The sequence below is a fragment of the Aspergillus tanneri genome (assembly GCF_003426965.1).
Source record: "Aspergillus tanneri strain NIH1004 chromosome Unknown AapTan_1_pilon_pilon_pilon, whole genome shotgun sequence".
Lineage (NCBI taxonomy): Eukaryota > Fungi > Ascomycota > Eurotiomycetes > Eurotiales > Aspergillaceae > Aspergillus > Aspergillus tanneri.
In genome coordinates, this window is record NW_022984628.1 from 2,589,923 (window position 1) to 2,608,906 (window position 18,984).

Sequence of the window (18,984 nt, forward strand, 5' to 3'; positions counted from 1 at the left end):
ATGTCGTGATACCCACGGCCGCCGAGCGCAGCCCATATGTCAATTTTGCACCAATTTTGCACAAAACATGGGAGAGGTTCCAGTAAGAATTTGTAATTGAGAAGATCCAAGTCAGCTACATTGAGTTCGAAGTAATCCTGGTAGGTCAAGATTGCCAGGGATGAATCCAAACATAATGAATCTCGAGGAAATTTTCATCATCACGGCTACTACTCATGGCTACAGGCCGGTAAAGGCACAACAGAGAATAAATGTCCAAAAGAACACGGTTCAGAACCGGTGTATTGTCGCCTTCCGCAGCATGGTCTAGCTTCAGCAGTCCTCATACACGAATTCCTTCCCGGGAGAACGTTTCCGTTGATAGGCCCCGCACGTCTTGGATACATAATGCCCCTTTATTGATGACCTCTAGCGGACAGTGTATATGGTTTGGCCGCAACGGGTCACCTGTGGCTGGAGTCTTAAACGTAGACGCGTTAGGCAGTAGTGTCAGAGAGGGCCCCATCGCGCTCCCTTGTGGGAGGCAAAATTTCTGCATATTGCAGTGGCTCTATAATATATATACACAGGAAAGGTAGGAGGAAGGAATCCCTCAGTAAGCCCCCTGGGACTCGATTCCGCAGCACGGTCATCACGTTGAGGGAACTACCCTGGTTCTGAAAAAAATATTCATACATAATCCTTAGCAAGGACCCGTTGCATAACACCTGGTTGTGTAGTGTAGTGGTTATCACTTTGGATGTAAGGAACACTAGCCCATTTCCATCGAGTACAGTCATACTAATAAACACCCAGTTTGATGTTCAACAATTTCCAATAACCCCGGTTCGAACCCGGGCACGACCTTTCTTTTTTCTCTCTTTTTCCCTTTTCCCCCTTTTTTTTTTCTCTCTTTCTTTTTTTTTTTTTCTCTTTCTTTCTCTCTCTCTCTCTCTCTTTTTTTCCTATTTTCATTTTTCCTTTTTTCCTTTCTTCCCTTCTTCAACGATTCCTTCTTGTACATAACCTATCTCATAGGTTCTATGGGTTCAGCCCTTGACACCTGCCACCAAGTCGCCTTGTCGCCTGGAAATAGAAACCATGTAATCAGTCAATGTAAATCCACTCCCCCCTTAAAAGTAGCAGTTCCTGCCTCTTCATCATTCCGAATTGATTTCAGCAATGCATAGTGTCTATGCAAATTCCCGGAGTGGAACATTAGGGCAAGTCTCTCGCTGTCCTCTAGTTCTTGATTCTCTATAGAGTAGAAGTATTCCAGGGTTATCATATTACTCCGACTCTCTCGGCTACGATTGTTCTCTGCAGATGTTTTTTCTTCGCCTACCTTGTGAGTGACGCCTGTATAGCTTCTTCCTCACCCGTTCAGCCCTATTCTTGGTATATGATCAGAGCTCGCTTGGGAACAGCCGCGTAATGGGGCTCGAGAAGGAACCTCATCAGCAATGCTCAGCTTCTGAATTGTACCATGATGTTTCTAATACAAACTTCGCATATCATTCCTCGGATCTTGTATAGATGTGTATCGAAATAGTGGAGGTAATTTTTTTGATTGTTACTGCCCTATATTTTTACCCACATCCACTGCATCATTCTACTTGGAAGGTATATAGAGGATAATAATAATTAACTAACGCTAAATAAAGGAACATTCGCTTTTGATCTACATAGCGCTCAAGTTCACATCTCTTTATAACTCCCTGCAGTTTAGCCTTAAGTTCGGTCTTCTTACTCTTGATTTTATTTCGTAGCTCTCCATTCTACAGCATATTATAAAACAGCTGGCCCGTCCAGACGTCACAGAGAGCTTGGCCTTTAATATTATTACTTGCAAACCTAGCTTATTCCAGGTATGAATAACAGTATTGACAGCCTGTAAATGAGATTGAAAATCTTTCTTTTAGGAGCCTTCGGTCTGTGTATTCCATGACTATCAAATAATATATCCGTAATGATGGTATAGCTATGCATGCGTTTGATCCGTGTCATCGATCTTACTCGAGGACATATCGCAGCACTGCGTCTGCTGATGACGAGAAACTAGTTAAAGGAAAACCTGCGCAGTATATAAGTAGGAGCTAGCGAGCGCCACTACGTAAAAGATGTAGCTGGGACCATTTAGAACAGATCTCCCAAGATCCTACTCGCTTCCGAACGGGAGGCATTAGCTTCTGCGTAGCCGCGGGGCACAGGCCAGGCCAGGCCACAGAGTTCCGGTAATAACCCCCTTCCCAGCCTGCGTAACATTAAGGGATTCCGGTATGTAAGCAGACTTATACATCCAGGATTAAAGCAAATGGCAGCAAAGGAAGTTCTCCAAAGGCTTTGGACCAAGAGCGATTTGGTCACGTGAATCGAATTTATTCTGCGAATAGATGCTTCGGGTTTGTTGGCTCAGGGTTGCGTAGGTAAACATGCGAAGAAAGATCGAGTAGCATTTTGAGTATGGGTTGCCCCGTTTAACGAGATTACCTAGTAATTACTGGCAACTTGATCCACCTAACACGACATGTCTTTTTAGGATGGGTCGGAGGGCATTCTGATGGGTCCTGACGTGTTAAAGCCACTAGTAGGTTTCGCATACTCCACTATTTCAGCAAACGGAGCTATGTGGATTCATGGAACTGAGATCTTAAATCTGGGCTGGAGGCGGTGCTGAAAACAAAACCGTCTTGGCGATGCTATAGGGAGTGCACTAACACAGCGCCTCCCCTGGTCAGTGCAACACCAAGACCAAATGCTATACATATCGCAAAGGGACCAGAATAATGCACTATCCCAAAAATATCTCATAATTACTCCCACTTCAGCCGTTCGATTCATCCAACCACTTCCCCATTGGCCCTCTCAGGTCTTAACAGTCACTGTCGGGCTTGATCTGGTCTCGAGCTTACTCCTCTCTTAGAGTTCCATGCAATAAAGAAGCACAACAGGGGAAGGTCGTTAATACAGGGAAACGAGAATGGAGGAACAACCAACCTCGCCGAACTTGTCCGCTTATGTTTTCGACCATTCAGCATCAGTGCTCCGTAACCATCAATGGCGCACGCCGTCCAACTCTGCATCATACGTTTTACCTCACCTGAAACCTGACACGATAATCCTAGATGTCGGATGTGGCCCAGGCACTATTACAACGGGATTTGCCCAACTTGTCCCACAAGGTCGCGTTGTCGGACTAGACTGCGTCTCTCATCCTCTTATTTACGGCCGCAAACTAGCTCAAGACTTAGGCTTATCGAATTTAGAATTCTGCCTGGGCGATGTCCACTCATTGCCATTCGCAGACGCATCTTTTGACGTCGTCCACGCACATCAAGTTCTCCAACACGTCGCAGACCCTATCCGAGCGTTGCGTGAGATGCGCCGTGTGGCTAAACCAGGGGGCCTAGTTGCGGTGTCCGAAACAGCCTCCATAACTTGGTACCCTCATATAGATGGGATCCAAAAATGGTGGGACCTTCAAAACCGTGTGGCACGAGCCAGGGGTGCAAACCCGCACCCAGGAAGCTTTCTGCATACTTGGGCAAACGAGGCAGGATTTGGGCACAACCAAGTCAGGTGTACGACTGGTTCTTGGTGCTTCCAAACGCCCGAGGAGAGGGCTATTTGGGGCACAAGCATGGCCGAGCGCACTCAAGACTCAACTTTCTCGAGAATCGTGCTGGAGAATAAGTTTTGTACGGCTCAGGACTTGACCGACCTCGCGCAGGCCTGGCGAGACTGGGCCAACAACGATAACGCATGGTTAGGTCTACTCCACGGACAAATCATCTGCCACGTTTAGGCAGTTCTTCGTTCACCGTCAGTCAGCTCCTTCTGTTACCTGAAAGCAAGGTCTTCCTGGGCGTCCGGCAGGCCTCTGGAGGAAGTATGGAAAGCAGGGAAGATTGAGTAGCATTCCCCCCCAACCCCCGCCCAAAATATGGAGATACCCATATGCCATTTGGAGTTCGTTTTCAAGGAACTATAGACTCCAAGCTGCTCAAACCAACTGTAGTTATCACCTGACAACTGAATATCATCGGGTAGTTGAACTTAACGATGACACAACCCAGGAGTCAACTGTCACCTGTGGAAGAAGGCGCTAAAGATCTTGATATCTATGGACAGGTATTGAGCGGGATTGTCTGGAGAGTGGCCACCAGCCGGAAAAGGAAGTCGATCTTACAAGAAAGTGGAAGTACTGGGGCAGAATTTAACAGTGGTCTCAAATAGGACAAAATAATACAATACTATTGATAGAGACCCGTATCTACGGCGCAGATTCCAGTTGTTAGATGCTTGCGGCGATCTGAATGATAACATATCAACTATTGACATCGGACTCACTATTCAGATGCCCAGAAGCATCAAGGGGATATATGTTCATCCAACATTGCTAACCTGTGCTGATTGCCGGAGAACCAATTAGCCAATTGGGAAGTTTGGAAAAAGCCGTGGGCATTTGCAATTGTCCGGTTTCTTCCGTTGTCATTCTGCCCGGAATAGATAGACTGCCGCTGATCTGCGTAGCTAAAAGCTCCTATAACAGTAGCTTGTAAGACCCAACGAGCCCAGCAGGGATGTATGGCCTGTCAGGTTGCATCTTAATGTTATCTTGAAAAGAAATTAAGAAGGGAGATCTCAGGCTGAAGTTATTGAGTGAGGTAGACTAGATTTGTTAGGGACATTTTAAGAAGGGGCTGTATGGAAAAATAATTAAAGGGAATAGGTATAATCTGTACTAATGTGTATGAATTATCTTGACTAAATGAAGTGGGGATAAAACAAGAGCTCTGTTTTTCGATCGACTTTTGATGGCTTTTCGCTAGCTTTTGCTGGACAAGCCTTTGTAGCTCTATTTGGAGTCGAGCCATTGACCAGTCACGCTCATCTGACGTTATATTGCCGACTTTGCGGTTGCTCAACCTCCATGAAGTCACATAGTTCTACGCTTCTCTATGCGGACCAGCGAAGTGGAGATGGAAAAATATGGATATGCAAACTCTGTCAGCTAATTAATGGGTAGATCAACATTTGAAACTAAAAGGATTCTATTTAGCATCGGGGTCTGAATATGGAATAGCGGAATCCTTGGATCAGCATGAATCACACCTGCTTCCAAATAAACCTTATTTTTAGCTTGACTAGACTTTATTAGATCTAGGGTAAGACAACGCGCCGATCTAGACTTGTATGGAACTTTTACACTTTCCCCACCAACGACGTTCTTTAAAGTTCTATATATAACGTGGGTCACCGTCTGCCGCCCGTCACCGCCTGACGCCCGTATCTATACTCACCGACATTTTAATTGACCTTTTTCAAAACCCCATATCTCATTCAATATGACTCCTCTCGAAGCGGCTTTAGAAGCAATCAATTCAGTCATCCTGGAGAATCGTTCACATATACAGATATTGCGAAAAAGTTTGGTGTAAGCCGTTCAACACTTTCAAGGCATCATCGCGGAATTCAGCACTCAAAGGAGGACCAGTATGAAAACCAGCAATTACTTAACCACCACCAGGCCAACCAGCTTATAAATTATATAAATAAGCTGTCAAACCAAGGCCTTTATCCTACACATGAAATGCTGCGGAATTTCACTAAAGAAATTACCGGAATTAAGCCAGGAAAACACTGGCCAGGCCGCTTTATCAAGAGACACCAAAAAGACCTTCTTTCTCGCTATACAGGTGCAATCGACGCTGCACGAAAACGGGCCGATTCTGCGTTTAAATACGCTTTATACTTTGATTTGCAGACCGGAAGATCAAGGAATATAACGTTCAGCCACAGAATTATATAATATGGATGAGAAAGGATTTCTTATTGGAATCCTTCCTAAAGGCCAAAGGATCTTTTCTAGGCAGAAGTATGAGAAAGACGCCTCTCTACAACGCCTGCAAGATGGTAATCGGGAGTGGATAACAACAATTGCATGTATCTGCGCTGATAGGACCTCGCTGTCGCCTGGTTTGATATATCAGGCAGTTTCTGGCAAAATACAAGACACCTGGCTACAAGACTTCAATCCAGTGGATCAGCAGTGTTTCTTTGCCTCTTCTTTATCTGGTTGGACCAACGATGAGCTCGGATTTGCTTGGCTTCAGCAAATTTTTGACCGGGAGACGAAGCCCAAGGCAAAGCGGGATTACAGGCTTTTATTCCTTGATGGCCACGGATCTCATATTACAATGAAGTTTATAAGCTTCTGTGAAGCTAATAGGATTTTTTTAATGACATATCCTCCGCATTCTACGCATTCTCTGCAGCCGCTCGATGTCAGTATCTTTGGGCCGCTTGCTAGGGCGTACAGCAACGAATTGGAAGCATTTTTGCATGCATCTCAAGGCCTCTGCAATATTAGCAAGCGGGATTTCTTCAGGATGTTTTGGCCAGCGTGGAATAAGGCATTATCAACCAAAAATATTGAAAGTGCATGGAAATCTGTCGGTTTATAGCCATTTAACCCAGAGATCGTTCTGGCGCGCTTTACCAAAGCAGAGGATAAAAGGCCCAGCTCTAGTGAGTCCTCCCGCTCGATCCTGCAGGCAGAGGACTGGCGGAGGATTGAGAAGCTTCTAAAGCAGGTTGTTGCAGATGTTCATAATAAAAAGTCCAAAAAATTAAGTTCAACGATGCACCACCTCTCCACAGAGAATATCCTGCTAAAACTGCGTTGCCAGGGCCTCGAGCAGGCTCTCCAGAATGAGAAAAGGAAGCGGAAGCGTGGAAAACCATTGGCTTTAGAACAGCCGCTCCAGAGACTGGTGGTGCAGTATTTTATTCACCTAATAAGATCCAGCAGGCCCGAGGTCTTCAAGCAGCAAAGGAGAGAGAAATACAGCTTGCTAAGGCTTCAAAAGAGGAAGCAAAGCTTCGTCGGCAGCAGGAAAAGGAAGCTAAACAACAGTTGCTTGAAGAGAGGAAGAGAATCAGGGCCTTTAATAAAGAATTACGCCTCCAGCAGGCGGAGGAAAAGAAGCGCCAAAAGGAGGAAGCTCGCCTGGCAAAGGATGCCTCTATACAGCTTCAAAATGACTTCAAAACCGCAAGGAGAGGCAAGACCAAGATCCCTACACCTCCAGCAGCTCAAAATAATGAAGATATCGTTGCTCAGGTGCCTCGGGTGGTTGATGAGGCCTCTTTGCCTACAAACAGTCGAGGAAGGGTGATTCGCCTCCCACACCGCTTTCGCGATGATTAAAAGAATATATAGCAAATTTAGGACCTTAAGTTTACTACATCAAGAGATCTTTATATAATTTGGATTATACGTGGTTGTAAAGCTTCATTTTTACCTGGTTCGTGGGTTCCGAGCGCGGGCGGCAGGCGGTGGCGGGCGGCAGACGGTGACCGACGTTATGCAATGGAATATGGCCCTCATCACACTCTTCGTATGCTTGCACACCCCCCCATTTTCAAAACACCTACCCAGAGTAGCAGTGAATATATCACTGTAGTCCCTCTTTAAGTGATTTCCCAATTTAACACTTTCACGTTATCCATTACGCTTCCTCTGGATATGGCGTTTGACCATATCGGCATTCGGGTCCCGCCTAGGATATTTTCTGCTACCCTTGCATTTTATCTGTCTGCTCTGAAGCCACTTGGATATAAAGAGATGATGCGCCCCATTGAAAACTGTGTTGGCCTGGGTGTCGACCGTCCAGAATTCTTCCTTACTGCCGACCACGAAGTCCCCGCCAACCAAAAGGTACACCTCGCTTTCAAAGCCGATAGTAAGTGTTTGCATTTCTTAGCTCTTATTTCTCTCTTACTCCGTCTGTTGGCCTTTCTCTATCCTCTTTCCTTAGTACTCGTCTACCCAATGAATGTTGGCTAAAGATTATCTCAGATCACACCACTGTCGATACCTTTTATTCTGCAGGTGTTAAAGCTGGCGGTACTTGCAATGGACCCCCGGGCCCACGGCCTGAATACAACACACCCACATACTACGCCGCTTTTGTCCTCGACCCAGCCGGGAACAATATAGAGGCTGCGTATGAATAATCCGTAGACTCTTCCATTATTCACAGCATAGTCTATAGCTATTCAGTATTTGCTCATATAATATAGCTCCACATTTTATTGTTATTTCTTATTTCTTACAGATTTGATCCTCTGCGGCATAAATAGTCAGATTACAATATACGTATTGTTATTATCAGGCACCCTTCTCAGGTACTTCATGTGTTGCAGTACACCGGCCTTTCTCTTATAACTACAGTCTGCTCGAATCCTCATTCTAGAGTCCCGCCTATTATGGAATTGGCCATAGGTTACGGATTGTCTATTGTCTCGCTGGATGGTCGGTAGCATCTACGCCAATCCTTCAATAAGAACCCTGATAAGGCGCGAATGTAACTACGAAGAGCAGCTTGGCACCAAGAGTCGCGTCCTCGGGGTGGAGTTAGATCTGTTGGTGGTGATTTTATTTACACTGACGCCTTGCTATTGGTAGGTGGACTAGGGAGCCCGCCGGAATGCGGGTAGAGGTGCTTTTGTGAGTTACTTGGCAACAACCAGTTTGGGTCCACGGCTGGGTTTCAAAATTAAACATTCTTGGCGGATACTCGTTGGGATGAGCGGAGTTGTGGCGGGGCTTAGGTGGGAAGGCGTTCACGGTAAGATACCGTACACCAAACTAATGCGAAGATAAACTCAGGTGTTTCGGCGTCCGCGGATGCCCGAAGAAAGTTATCGCTTCTGAGGCAACTTAGCTCAAGTTGCTATTATCTAGCCCCGACAACGGAGTGATATCCGTCCACAATCACCCGTCGGAGCCTCTGTAAACCTGGTCCGAATAGTCTGGAACGGACCGCATATCGTCTTGGTTCCTCTACGGATGGTGCCTCTCTTAACTCGCTTCCCGCGGGCGTCCGGGGCTGGGTGGCGTTGTTCGATCGCGCTAAGTGTTCCTAGTATTTAGTGTTACCGAAATCTGCTTCGTTTCTTTCATAGTACTTTCCACTCGGTTGTAATTTAGAACACAAATACCACTCCACCTAATCATATTAAGCCCAAGGTATAAAACAATTCACACTCCGAAATTATTTCGTATTTCACCTTCTAGCTCACGGTAGCAACAGTTTGCTGCTCTGCTTTGAAATACTATTCTTCCGCAATGCCATTCATTTCGTGTATCAGTGTCTCCGACACCGCAGCTACCATCAACTTCTATCTGAAGCTTGGCTTCACCGTTGATTCGAGCACCTCACGCCCAGGAGATGATATCCACATGCTTCTTTACAATGGCGAGTTCTGCACAATGATATACAAGAACGGCGACCTCAAACAATGGCTTCCTTGTCTCAAAGATCAGCCAATCGGTTTCGCCGGAATGTTCTATCTCTCCGTGGATGATGTGCAAGCAGTATACGAAACAGTTTCTTCCCATGCTGAAATCGTCAAGCCGCTGACTACCGACCACACCGGACAGCGGATGTTCTATATCCGTGATCCTGACGGCTATGTGATCGGTTTTAACGATAAAAAAGCTCTTCAATCCAGCAGCCTAGGAAAATATTCCTAATGGAGTTACCCATCACGTTTCCCAACCTTCATTCTCTGGTCTCTGAATATGTATCTACGCGACATTTACTATAACATGTACTCAATGTGCCCCATTTTTTCATTCACTTCTTTCCATCTGACTTGATTATTTTCGTTTAATGAAGACATTCGCAGTCCTCTCTACCTCATGCGTGGGAGATATCCCAAATCCTCCATAGTATTAAGTCAACTCATAATACCTAGCTCCCGGGCTTGGATTTTGTTGAACGATAATGCGAGAAGCAAAACAAGAAACCTGTCTTCTAGATCTTTTCACGTAGTGTGACTGGGATATTCACGTAAAGATAACCATGGAAGATCGGAGAGAGGTGTAATAAAAAAAATTAGAACCTGAACGAGTCAGTGCTCTCTGTACGGTTCAGTACCACGCATTAGTTAAATGAGCTTAGTTAGTTCATCGCTGGCATAAGACAATTAACTAATAAGGAGAATGGTCAACCATATTGCAGCCTCGCGGGTACTGACTCTTGATTGGCGCACTGCTCGGCGCCTCACCACGGGTAAAGAGCTTGTGGCATTGCGGTTAGAATCCATCTATATTTCGTTGTTAATCGGAATAGGGTACGATCTTAGGTTTGGATCGCTGGGGATCGGGTAAACGCAGCAGGTGTTCACTGAGTCGCATGCCTCCTTCCTAATAGCCTGATATCTTTGTGCATGCTGAACGGCGATGTGTGATTTGGTCAACATAATCAACTGATTCCTATGAATGAACAGGCCTGGGCGGTTAGCACTTCAACTAGCGAATGAGGAGTCATGAAACATCTTTCTTTTAATGAGCTGAGACTAGCGAGACATAAATAGATGAGTAGTTAACAGACATTCTTCCGTGCACGACGTGCAACGTAGCCAGGGAAAGAGCTCGAAAAACACAAATTTCAGTAGATGAGAATCCATCAGAACCAAAGACCGACCATTTAGAACTTTCTTCTTCACTTGTCTCTCTATGTGGTTATAGTCTCCGCTTTCGGGGTACATCTTAGAGGGGACGAATTATGACAACTATTGGTTGCGGTCCGACAAAACAGACAGATTCAGGATTATATTATACAGGGGTAGGTGAATTTGTCAGTCGAAATTCTAAGATGGATAGCGGAAATGGGAAAATTCCATTCACTGAGGCACTTGAGCTTGCTGACTGTAAGCACGAACGCCCTTTCTCACTGGAAGCGAAAAGTTTGAAGTCATCGTGAATAGAGCCATTCAGTGGCAGCAATCAGCAAAATAGTACGTGTATACGTAGTGGTCGTCTCCGGCCACCGCATTTCGGAAGTAGAATAAGCTTTCTGCGTTAGGAAATTTCAGAAGCGCACTAGCATTAGCCAAAGAAAAGAGGGTGGGACACTAAGTTTGCCCGAATATTTTTGTATACTGTAAATAGATACGTACAAGACAGTTAAGGCGCTAGTCTGCATTCTGCATTGCGTTGCCGACGGGTCAAAATGTAGATACAATAACCATGACAAAAATGGTGGGGAAAGGTTAGATTAATCTAGCTCAACCACGTTCATATATGGGCTGGATGAGGAGGAAGCACACGGAGAAATGAACGTCAGGCAAAAGGGGTCATTCCCATGGCACTTGATCTCCAAAGCATTTTTGCCGAAACGCCTAATTCCCGCATCTCCTTGATAAGTCATGCCCTGAGAATTCGCAAATCCTACTAGTTCTTCTAACCAAATCCGAATATCTCCATAACACTGCAATAAGTTACAGTCGTGCTATACCGATCGAGATAGGTAAAATTTCAAAGAACGTGCTGTCCTCTTCCCAGTAGCGTCGTATTTTTCCAAACCCATTTCATAGTTGACGACAGAGCATCAGAGCGTTACCAAGGCAAGTAGGGCGTTGAACGGAGAAGTCGTAAATTAATGCCCTTGATTATTATTTCAAGGCCAGCTACTTATACCGGCTTATAATTTGCCCTGAATACGGCTATCGATAATGTTCGTCCATAGATGGAGTATCCCAGGTATGGTGTTTCCCTTACCAACTACAGCCACGGGTAAATCGTATCATTTCTTTAACTCACCTACTGGCTCTACAAGGTTGTAAGGGAAGATATTCTAGCCGAAATGCCTCGGGCTTTTCTTTGATTTTTACTTAAACAACCGAACAGTTTTTTTTTTTAAAAAAAATCTTTCTGGCGTTACCACTTTTTGGGGGGTTTGTGGCTTACTATTCTTTTTGTACCAATCCCATAAGAAGATAGAAAATGAGAAGACATAAGTTTCAGGTCCTAAAATCTGGTTCTGTGTACCGACACACAATCCAGCGTACCTCCATCAACATATAGTTAACAAAATCAAGACCAGCAGCCACACAATGTGGAGACGCTAATACGCCCTGTCTCTAGTGTTGTAAATTTCCTCAATTACATCTTGAACCCTGCTCCCTTCGCGTTCGCCATATCTGGGGGTGGTGAAGAATGAACATATCCAGTCCAAGACAAGGATATAGATCCTAATGAAAAAGCAAAGGCAGCAAAGGAAGATGTATCTGATACTTGCCATCTTCAGATAACCGAGTGACCTGAAATGCAGTTATGATGTTGACGTTAATAATTCTTCAACCGAGACAGGTGGTGGCTTGAATGTATCTGTACTTGAACCTGTTATTCTCTTCAGATATTACAATGATATGCAATGCATTTAAGAGGTTAGTGTTGATAATTCTCCAATTGAGATGGGGGACTATTTATACTTGAACATATTATTCTGGATAAGGATATATCCCGTATAGATTATGGAATGTAGCAGAACTCTAACGGAACTGGCCATCTGTGAGGAGAATTTATCCGCTTATTCTAGGCTATGCCCGTACAGTTAATGATATCTATTGGGTATATTAAGAGATAATCCGTTATATCAGCAGACAATCTAGTATCGAAACCGAGGACCAAAGATAGTAATATTAATACAATAATTTTTCTAGTAGTAAAGATAATAAAGAATAAAAAGCACAATAGAGGAAGAAAATATAGAATATAAGATAAAGGAATAATTTATTCATGGAATAAAAATTAGAAATGTCGGATCTAGTAGTTAGTTATGAAGTTATATTTCATGTACTGTATTAAATAAAATATCCAAAATAAGAAAAATATTAAACCAAAGCTATAGACAGTGCAAAGTACAAAATTATAGGGAATATATATAACTTTACTATACATTATATAACAAGACTAAATTTGTCAAGAAAGTAAAAAAAGTATGGAAGATGACCTCTCAGAGAGAGTAAGAATTTAAAAAAAAAAAAAAAAAAAAAATTAAATAGCGTAACATGTCTATAGTGGACAAGGATAACTGTAAGCATTGTTAACGTAGATAAATAGGTAAGGCAGATACCACAATTCAAAAAACTTCACAGGAGTAAAATAAGGGTGAATGTTTATTAAAGGACCACTAGGAATCAATATAGATTATATATAGCAGGACTATATTGAGAATAAAATATGAAACAGCGTATCCGTACATATTCAGTACTTAGACATATTTGAATTCAACACGCGTGCCTCCACTGCCGTTGGAGCACCGTGATGGGCAGAACACTGATATACAGGTTGTTAAAGGGGACTGGGTTTAAGAATAAATTGTTTGTAGCATTACCGTACATAGCTAGCCCGGGATTCGTCAAACCTGGCAGTACCTTGACAAAATAGTTACATGAGTTAGTGAAAGCATTGGCAATCTTTCTCTTTATACACATTGCTATAGGTTTGAGAAGGAGCTCCATATAAGGGCAAAGCCAGATAGCCGTCTTCAGCTTGGGCATCGGTTTGTTATTCCCATCAGTCGCTCTCTCGATTCAGTTCTCCGTGCCGACGTGGGAAGTCAGAGTCAGCATGGCCGCAACACTAGCCTTATTCTTACAGTCTATGGGACAGGAGATCAGAGTAGCGATTGGGGGTGCTGTGCTCGACAACCAGATCCAGAAGCACCTATCTTCTGCAATGTCGAACGGATCAGCCGATCAATTGGGTAAAGCTATGAGTACGGTCACGCTGGTAGAGATCGCCCCTGATCAACTCGATCAGTTGCACAGTCAGTATTCGTAGCATCCAAACCTCGCTCTATACCTAAGTAGAATATGGGTCCTTTTTTATTTTATTTTTTTGCCTACACTCTTTGCGTAGACATTGAATAGTTCAATTGTCGTTAGTATTCCATTTCATAATCGCTGCATGATCGATCATACTCCAAATCAAAGTCGACTCCGACGCCCCTCACTCGGTTTGGAGCCCATCATTCCAGCAGCTGTCACAAGAGGGACAAAAGTAGCCCTCCTGCCCAAAACCATTCAATGGCATCCCAATATTGACCAGCATGATCCCTCACCAAGGCACAGTGTGGGCTATCCGGAAAAGCCACGCCCTCGACAGCGCATCCTAATTGGGCTCTGGCCTCTGTCTGATGAGATTCTACGTCTTTCCATTCGACTATTTGGTCAGCTGTCGAATACATATAAAGCCGTCTAGCTGCTGCCCCAAACACGACAGGGTCATTTAGTTGTGCCCGTAGATCTCGAACAGAACTCATCCACCCCATCTGCTGGAGACCGGTGACGACGCCCACGACGGGGTAGAGAAGAACCCTCCAGATGGTTTGCGCGGGGCCGAAATGAGGTAATGAGTGCACAGCGGCCTGATATGCACGCCCGAAAGAGGTGTCTCCTGGGCAACAGTCAAAGATAGTACCGCGGAGATAGGACCCAATTTCTAGTGGAGATAAATAGGATCCTTGCGTAGGGAAATAGCGAGCTGGATGGCGGTATTGCAGCCGCCGTGCGAGAAAATGTGCAGCAGAACGGAACCTCTACTTTCCTTGTCTTCTTTCCCTATGGAAGGCTGGGTGACAATTCTACGAATGGCATCGCGGGCGGGGGTCAAACGCGTGTGTAGGACACTGAATGGGAGTGCGCTTATCTCCAGGATGCGCGTGGTGATAAGGAGAATGGCAGAATTGGGGTAGAGGGCTCGGTAGCCAGTGACGTATTTCTGGATGTGCTGGGGCGTTGCGCCTCCGAGCCAGGTACAGAGAGTGATGAGTGTAGGGCCAGCGGTGGCGGTCACGCCAGTGGGTTCCGGGGTCTCGAAGAGATAGATATTATCACCAATGGGTTGGAGAGGACCAAACGGGGCAACAGCCAATGCCATTACACTTATTCGTTGTCCACTGATCAGTAAATATGCTTAGGACAGAAAGAGCGAGAGGGGGGAACAAGCAGAATAAGTATCGATGGGTATGAAAGCACTGTGCCCAGAAACGAAGTGAGAGAAGGGGGTTCTTTCACCTATGTTCCCCCACGTGAACCTCGGGCATGATTTGCCGCAAAACTTGACTCCCTAGATAATTCTCGCCAAGCTTAGTGTCAAATAATATGGCTATACTTGGCAAGGATCATGTGCTTAAGGAGGGGTCAAAAAGGCCATCAACAAGCGAAAGAACATGATCGAGAAAAAACCATCAGAATAATCATTATAATAATTAATATAATCAAGAAAGCCCAACCAGCTCCTCTTTACCAGTCGTACTCTATCTCCTCTTCGGGACTAGCTGAATATCTAACACTTGGCTGGCCTCATTCGTTGCTTCTTTGCACCTCGGAGCATATCCGATTTGCTCTAATACCTCGTCCTTCTTACCCGCCCAAATAATGCGCTCTCTCTTTAGTCTGATGCTACCGTGCCTCATGATTCTTGTTGGTTGCAGTATTCTTAACTTGTGCATACAATTGGCTCTTCTGCGCGCCTGTTCTGAAGGAAGTCGCCTCTGCATCTTTAGTCTTCAATTCAGATTTCTAATATTGTACTATTGGTGCTTTACCGGAAGATTATAGTACTTTGTTAGTCTACACTATAAGTTCGTTGCCTTGCCACTTTCATTGTTTATATTCTATGATAAAAATATACGACATGTAGCAAATACGTAAGTTGCCTTAAAAATACGCCTTCACACAGCGCATCTGACCCTTTGTAGTATTTGTAACATTCTTTGTGCGGAGACTTTATCCTTATATTTTCTTAGGAGATATCTAATACTCCTGTTAACATCAGGCTCTACTGTCTCTGGTCAACCTGCTTTACCACAAGTTAGTCTTTCACACTTCTTACTTATTATGTCGATATTCCATCCCTCATATTTTCTAGACTTCCAACGATGAACGATTAACTTGTCTGGCATACAGGTTTATACCCTACTCCCCACCCCCCTGCCCCGAGCGTATACGGTCTGCTAACTCTTATCTTGACTCCAATGTGCTTGCAGACATGGATTTGGAATATTAAACTTGCCCCCCACCTGACTACAGACATCACTACCGGCTATAAAAATAAACATCTTGTATACGTTACATGCACCTCTAAAGCCAGTAACAAAAGAGCCTTACAAACTTGATTAGACGCGACGACTTATTGCTTCCGTATCCAACAGCATTTTCCACATTCTTTCAGAGCATCCACATGGGACAGCGCGCGTCACCAGTTATCGCGAAAACTAGACCCCTCAAACTCGCGCACAGCTGCGCCCTGATTGGTGCTCTTAAGGGCCCTCTTCTGATTTGTGGTCGACTTCTATTAGCCATTTGCTGTACTCCTTGCGTCCAGGTTTTCTACTGGGTCTGCTTTCTTGAACCTCTTTTGATGTTGCCATTTCTCACCATTTTGCTCTTATTAGTGCCTTCATCCATACTTTACGACACTGTTGGTTGTACTTGCTGCCCAATTAGGCTACCTCTCTGCGTGTTACATTTACTTGCTGTCCATTGGCCCTCCTTCCTCCAACAATGAAATTCCGAAGTCGACGATTCAGCTGCCGATTAGGTAGGAATAATATGTCCTTGGTAATATCCCTGGTACCCTGCACATGCGTTCTCCATACCTGTGGTTCAGAGGACGGAAGATGGATCAGATAGTAGTGAAAAACAAGAATTGAGAACAAAGGAAATGGGATCGGGACGATGTTTGCACCTCATGGGCTGCCATGGACATTATAGTAGCTAAAAAAGCCTCATTGTCCAACAGGGTAACCTTACGTGAGGCTGAAAAGCCAACCACTATCGCATGAGCTGCGCTATACTCGTTGCGGCTGGCCCTGACCATGCTGGTGACGTCCTTGGCTGTCGCTACATACGCCAGAGCGATATGATCACCCGGTTGAGCGTGGGTCTTCGGCCATTCTGCGAGTCAAGCCAAGTATAGGACCCCAGCACCGTCTCCTGGATGGACGAGCGGTCGATCACACTAGTCGACCGTAGCACATCCTGAAAGCACGCCAGAATATAGTTTCGACCTTTGATCGAGTTCTACACATAATATCCTAATATATTGCCAACGGTTTGAGTATGTGCAGGTTCGATATGGACATATACTTAACTTCTAACCCTGGAGCAGATAAGATCGCCTCAGATAAGATAGCCTCAGCTCCAGGGTTAGTAGTTAAGTATATGCAGTGTGAGTCTGTGTATTGGGCAATTCTAATTTTCTATAGCAAATGCTGCAGACTTAGTAATATATTCTAACATTCGGGTCGGAATTATATTTTCAGGAATTACTTTGTACTTTTGACAGGAGTATGCTTACAAATTGAATCTGTAACTAGTCATAACATTAAGTCTGATACTTTTAGGTAGTGCATAGTAGTGTAGAGTGGTTACAGTTTATAATTCGAGATGGGTTGAATTGCCCGGCTTCGAGAAATGAGTACTCTGTGCATGTGAAGGCTGTCTGACTGTAAGCTTAGAAATCAATGTGCGGTTTCCATTCCCAGAACGGATAAAGGGATAGCTGTATACATATTCCACTGCATTGATAGGATGGATAGTATGCAATATAACTCCTTAGGGGAGACCCATGGAGCCGCAGAGCGGGTAATCTAGGGTTTATATCTCCACAGTTCCGCTTATATGAGATGTCATTTTATAAACAACACCCCTGGACTCCATATGGCCTTAGAGTTTATAACTGAGATCAGAGTTTAGCACCTTAGACTGCCAGTGGGGGTTATTTTATCACTTCTATCCAGAGGTCCAAAGTGAACCCGGCCAGGGCCACAAAGATGGGAGTAAATACGGTCTTTCATCGGATATTCAAGAGATGGTATAGTCTGTGTTGATTCCGTGACTACCAATCGGTAGCTCAGTTCTAACCTAAAGCCAAAGCAGGATACATTTATTATTTTTCTGTTGTCTTGGAACTGTGGACGAACACGTTTGGCGAGCTAGTTTTTGAGGAGCTAAGTGGATGTGAACTAAGCTGAATTTGAGTGGGCCTGTACTATTCAAAGTTTTTGTTCCTGCTACTAATCTATCTTGCACTCCGTAGCTATCGATCCAATGCGATCGATTGATCAGAATAGAAAACCCCGAGTTTAGACATTCCATAGGGTTTGATGTTAGACTACTCCTTCCCGGCCAGGACCACAATGAGTTATAAAGAGTCCCCTTTGCCATCACCCTTCATCGTATACTTTCAACACAAATAGAAAAATGGAGTATCTCTCGCCACATAGGTACTACAGCCTTCCACGCTAATTCAGTATGATGATGTGGCGAGTTTTCCCGGCGTTTACAGGATTAAGGTGGCAAATATTATTACTAGACCAGTTGGGTAATATCGTCGATCGCCAAGCCCAGTGAAACAACGTTGATTCTGGGTCAGTGAAATGTGCACAATTAAAGAGCTGAACCGTGGAGGAAAGGTTCACACCTCACCAACAGCCTTGCCCATTTTCTGTCCTTTAGCCCCTTGGCGTCCTTGAAACTGACGACTGAGAGAGCCATGACGAGTGTCCGATGCCCCGCGCAGCGTTGAAAACGGGTGGGAAATTAAGCTTCGGCAGGGCCACCAACTATCTCGATGCCTGCCAAGAAATCCGGTTGGTTTCGGATTATATCCGTTCCAGTCCTAAAGAAAGTCTATCTGTCAGGCGACACTCATAATGGAAATGTGTCATGAGTAGAAGGATAGTGGGTTGTGAAATAACTCGTGTAGGATAGGGTGCAGCTGAGCTCTGTTGTATTAGAGAAGTGTAGCGAATCAGCGATCTGGTAAATATATCACCAGCATATGATATACACGTCTTATTCGTTCAACTTCAAAGCATTTACTTCCCCATGGTAGGTACTCATTTAAGGTTAGAACCCGCGCCAGAAATGTTCTCACCGGGCCGGTCTAGTCTACCTGAGACCCGGAAAATATCTGTTGGTGTTCAGAGCCGTGCATTCGGTGATAACCCGAAACTGGGGCTGCGAGAGAAAAGACTGATTGTAAGGCTGTCCCTTCGACAGGTGGATGTGGGTTTCATACCGTGCTTCGATGGAACAAGGGGACCTGAACTTTGTTTCCGTTCGTAGTGTTCTGTCGCCAACGTACACTAGTGACACTCTACTTAAACTTAATAATTTTGACAGGGGACGAACTAG

At 44.6% G+C, this 18,984-nt stretch overlaps 4 protein-coding genes across 4 annotated transcripts; 3 read left to right on the forward strand and 1 right to left on the reverse strand.

The window, feature by feature from the left end:
* Window positions 1-2,959: 2,959 nt before the first annotated feature.
* ATNIH1004_002846 (class I SAM-dependent methyltransferase) lies at window positions 2,960-3,784 on the forward strand (the record flags this gene model as incomplete). Its single annotated transcript, XM_033567531.1, has 1 exon — window positions 2,960-3,784. One exon carries the CDS (start codon window positions 2,960-2,962, stop codon window positions 3,782-3,784), a length of 825 nt encoding a protein of 274 aa, XP_033429526.1.
* Window positions 3,785-7,510: 3,726 nt separating this feature from the next.
* On the forward strand, window positions 7,511-8,001 carry ATNIH1004_002847 (VOC family protein; the record flags this gene model as incomplete). The annotated part of the gene is made up of 2 exons (XM_033567532.1): window positions 7,511-7,727; window positions 7,844-8,001. The coding sequence occupies 2 exons, from the start codon at window positions 7,511-7,513 to the stop codon at window positions 7,999-8,001; spliced, it is 375 nt and encodes a 124-aa protein (XP_033429527.1).
* Window positions 8,002-9,115: 1,114 nt separating this feature from the next.
* ATNIH1004_002848 (VOC family protein) lies at window positions 9,116-9,523 on the forward strand (the record flags this gene model as incomplete). Its single annotated transcript, XM_033567533.1, has 1 exon — window positions 9,116-9,523. One exon carries the CDS (start codon window positions 9,116-9,118, stop codon window positions 9,521-9,523), a length of 408 nt encoding a protein of 135 aa, XP_033429528.1.
* A 4,758-nt stretch (window positions 9,524-14,281) lies between these two features.
* ATNIH1004_002849 (uncharacterized protein) lies at window positions 14,282-14,719 on the reverse strand (the record flags this gene model as incomplete). Its single annotated transcript, XM_033567534.1, has 1 exon — window positions 14,282-14,719. The coding sequence occupies one exon, from the start codon at window positions 14,717-14,719 to the stop codon at window positions 14,282-14,284; it is 438 nt and encodes a 145-aa protein (XP_033429529.1).
* Window positions 14,720-18,984: the final 4,265 nt, after the last annotated feature.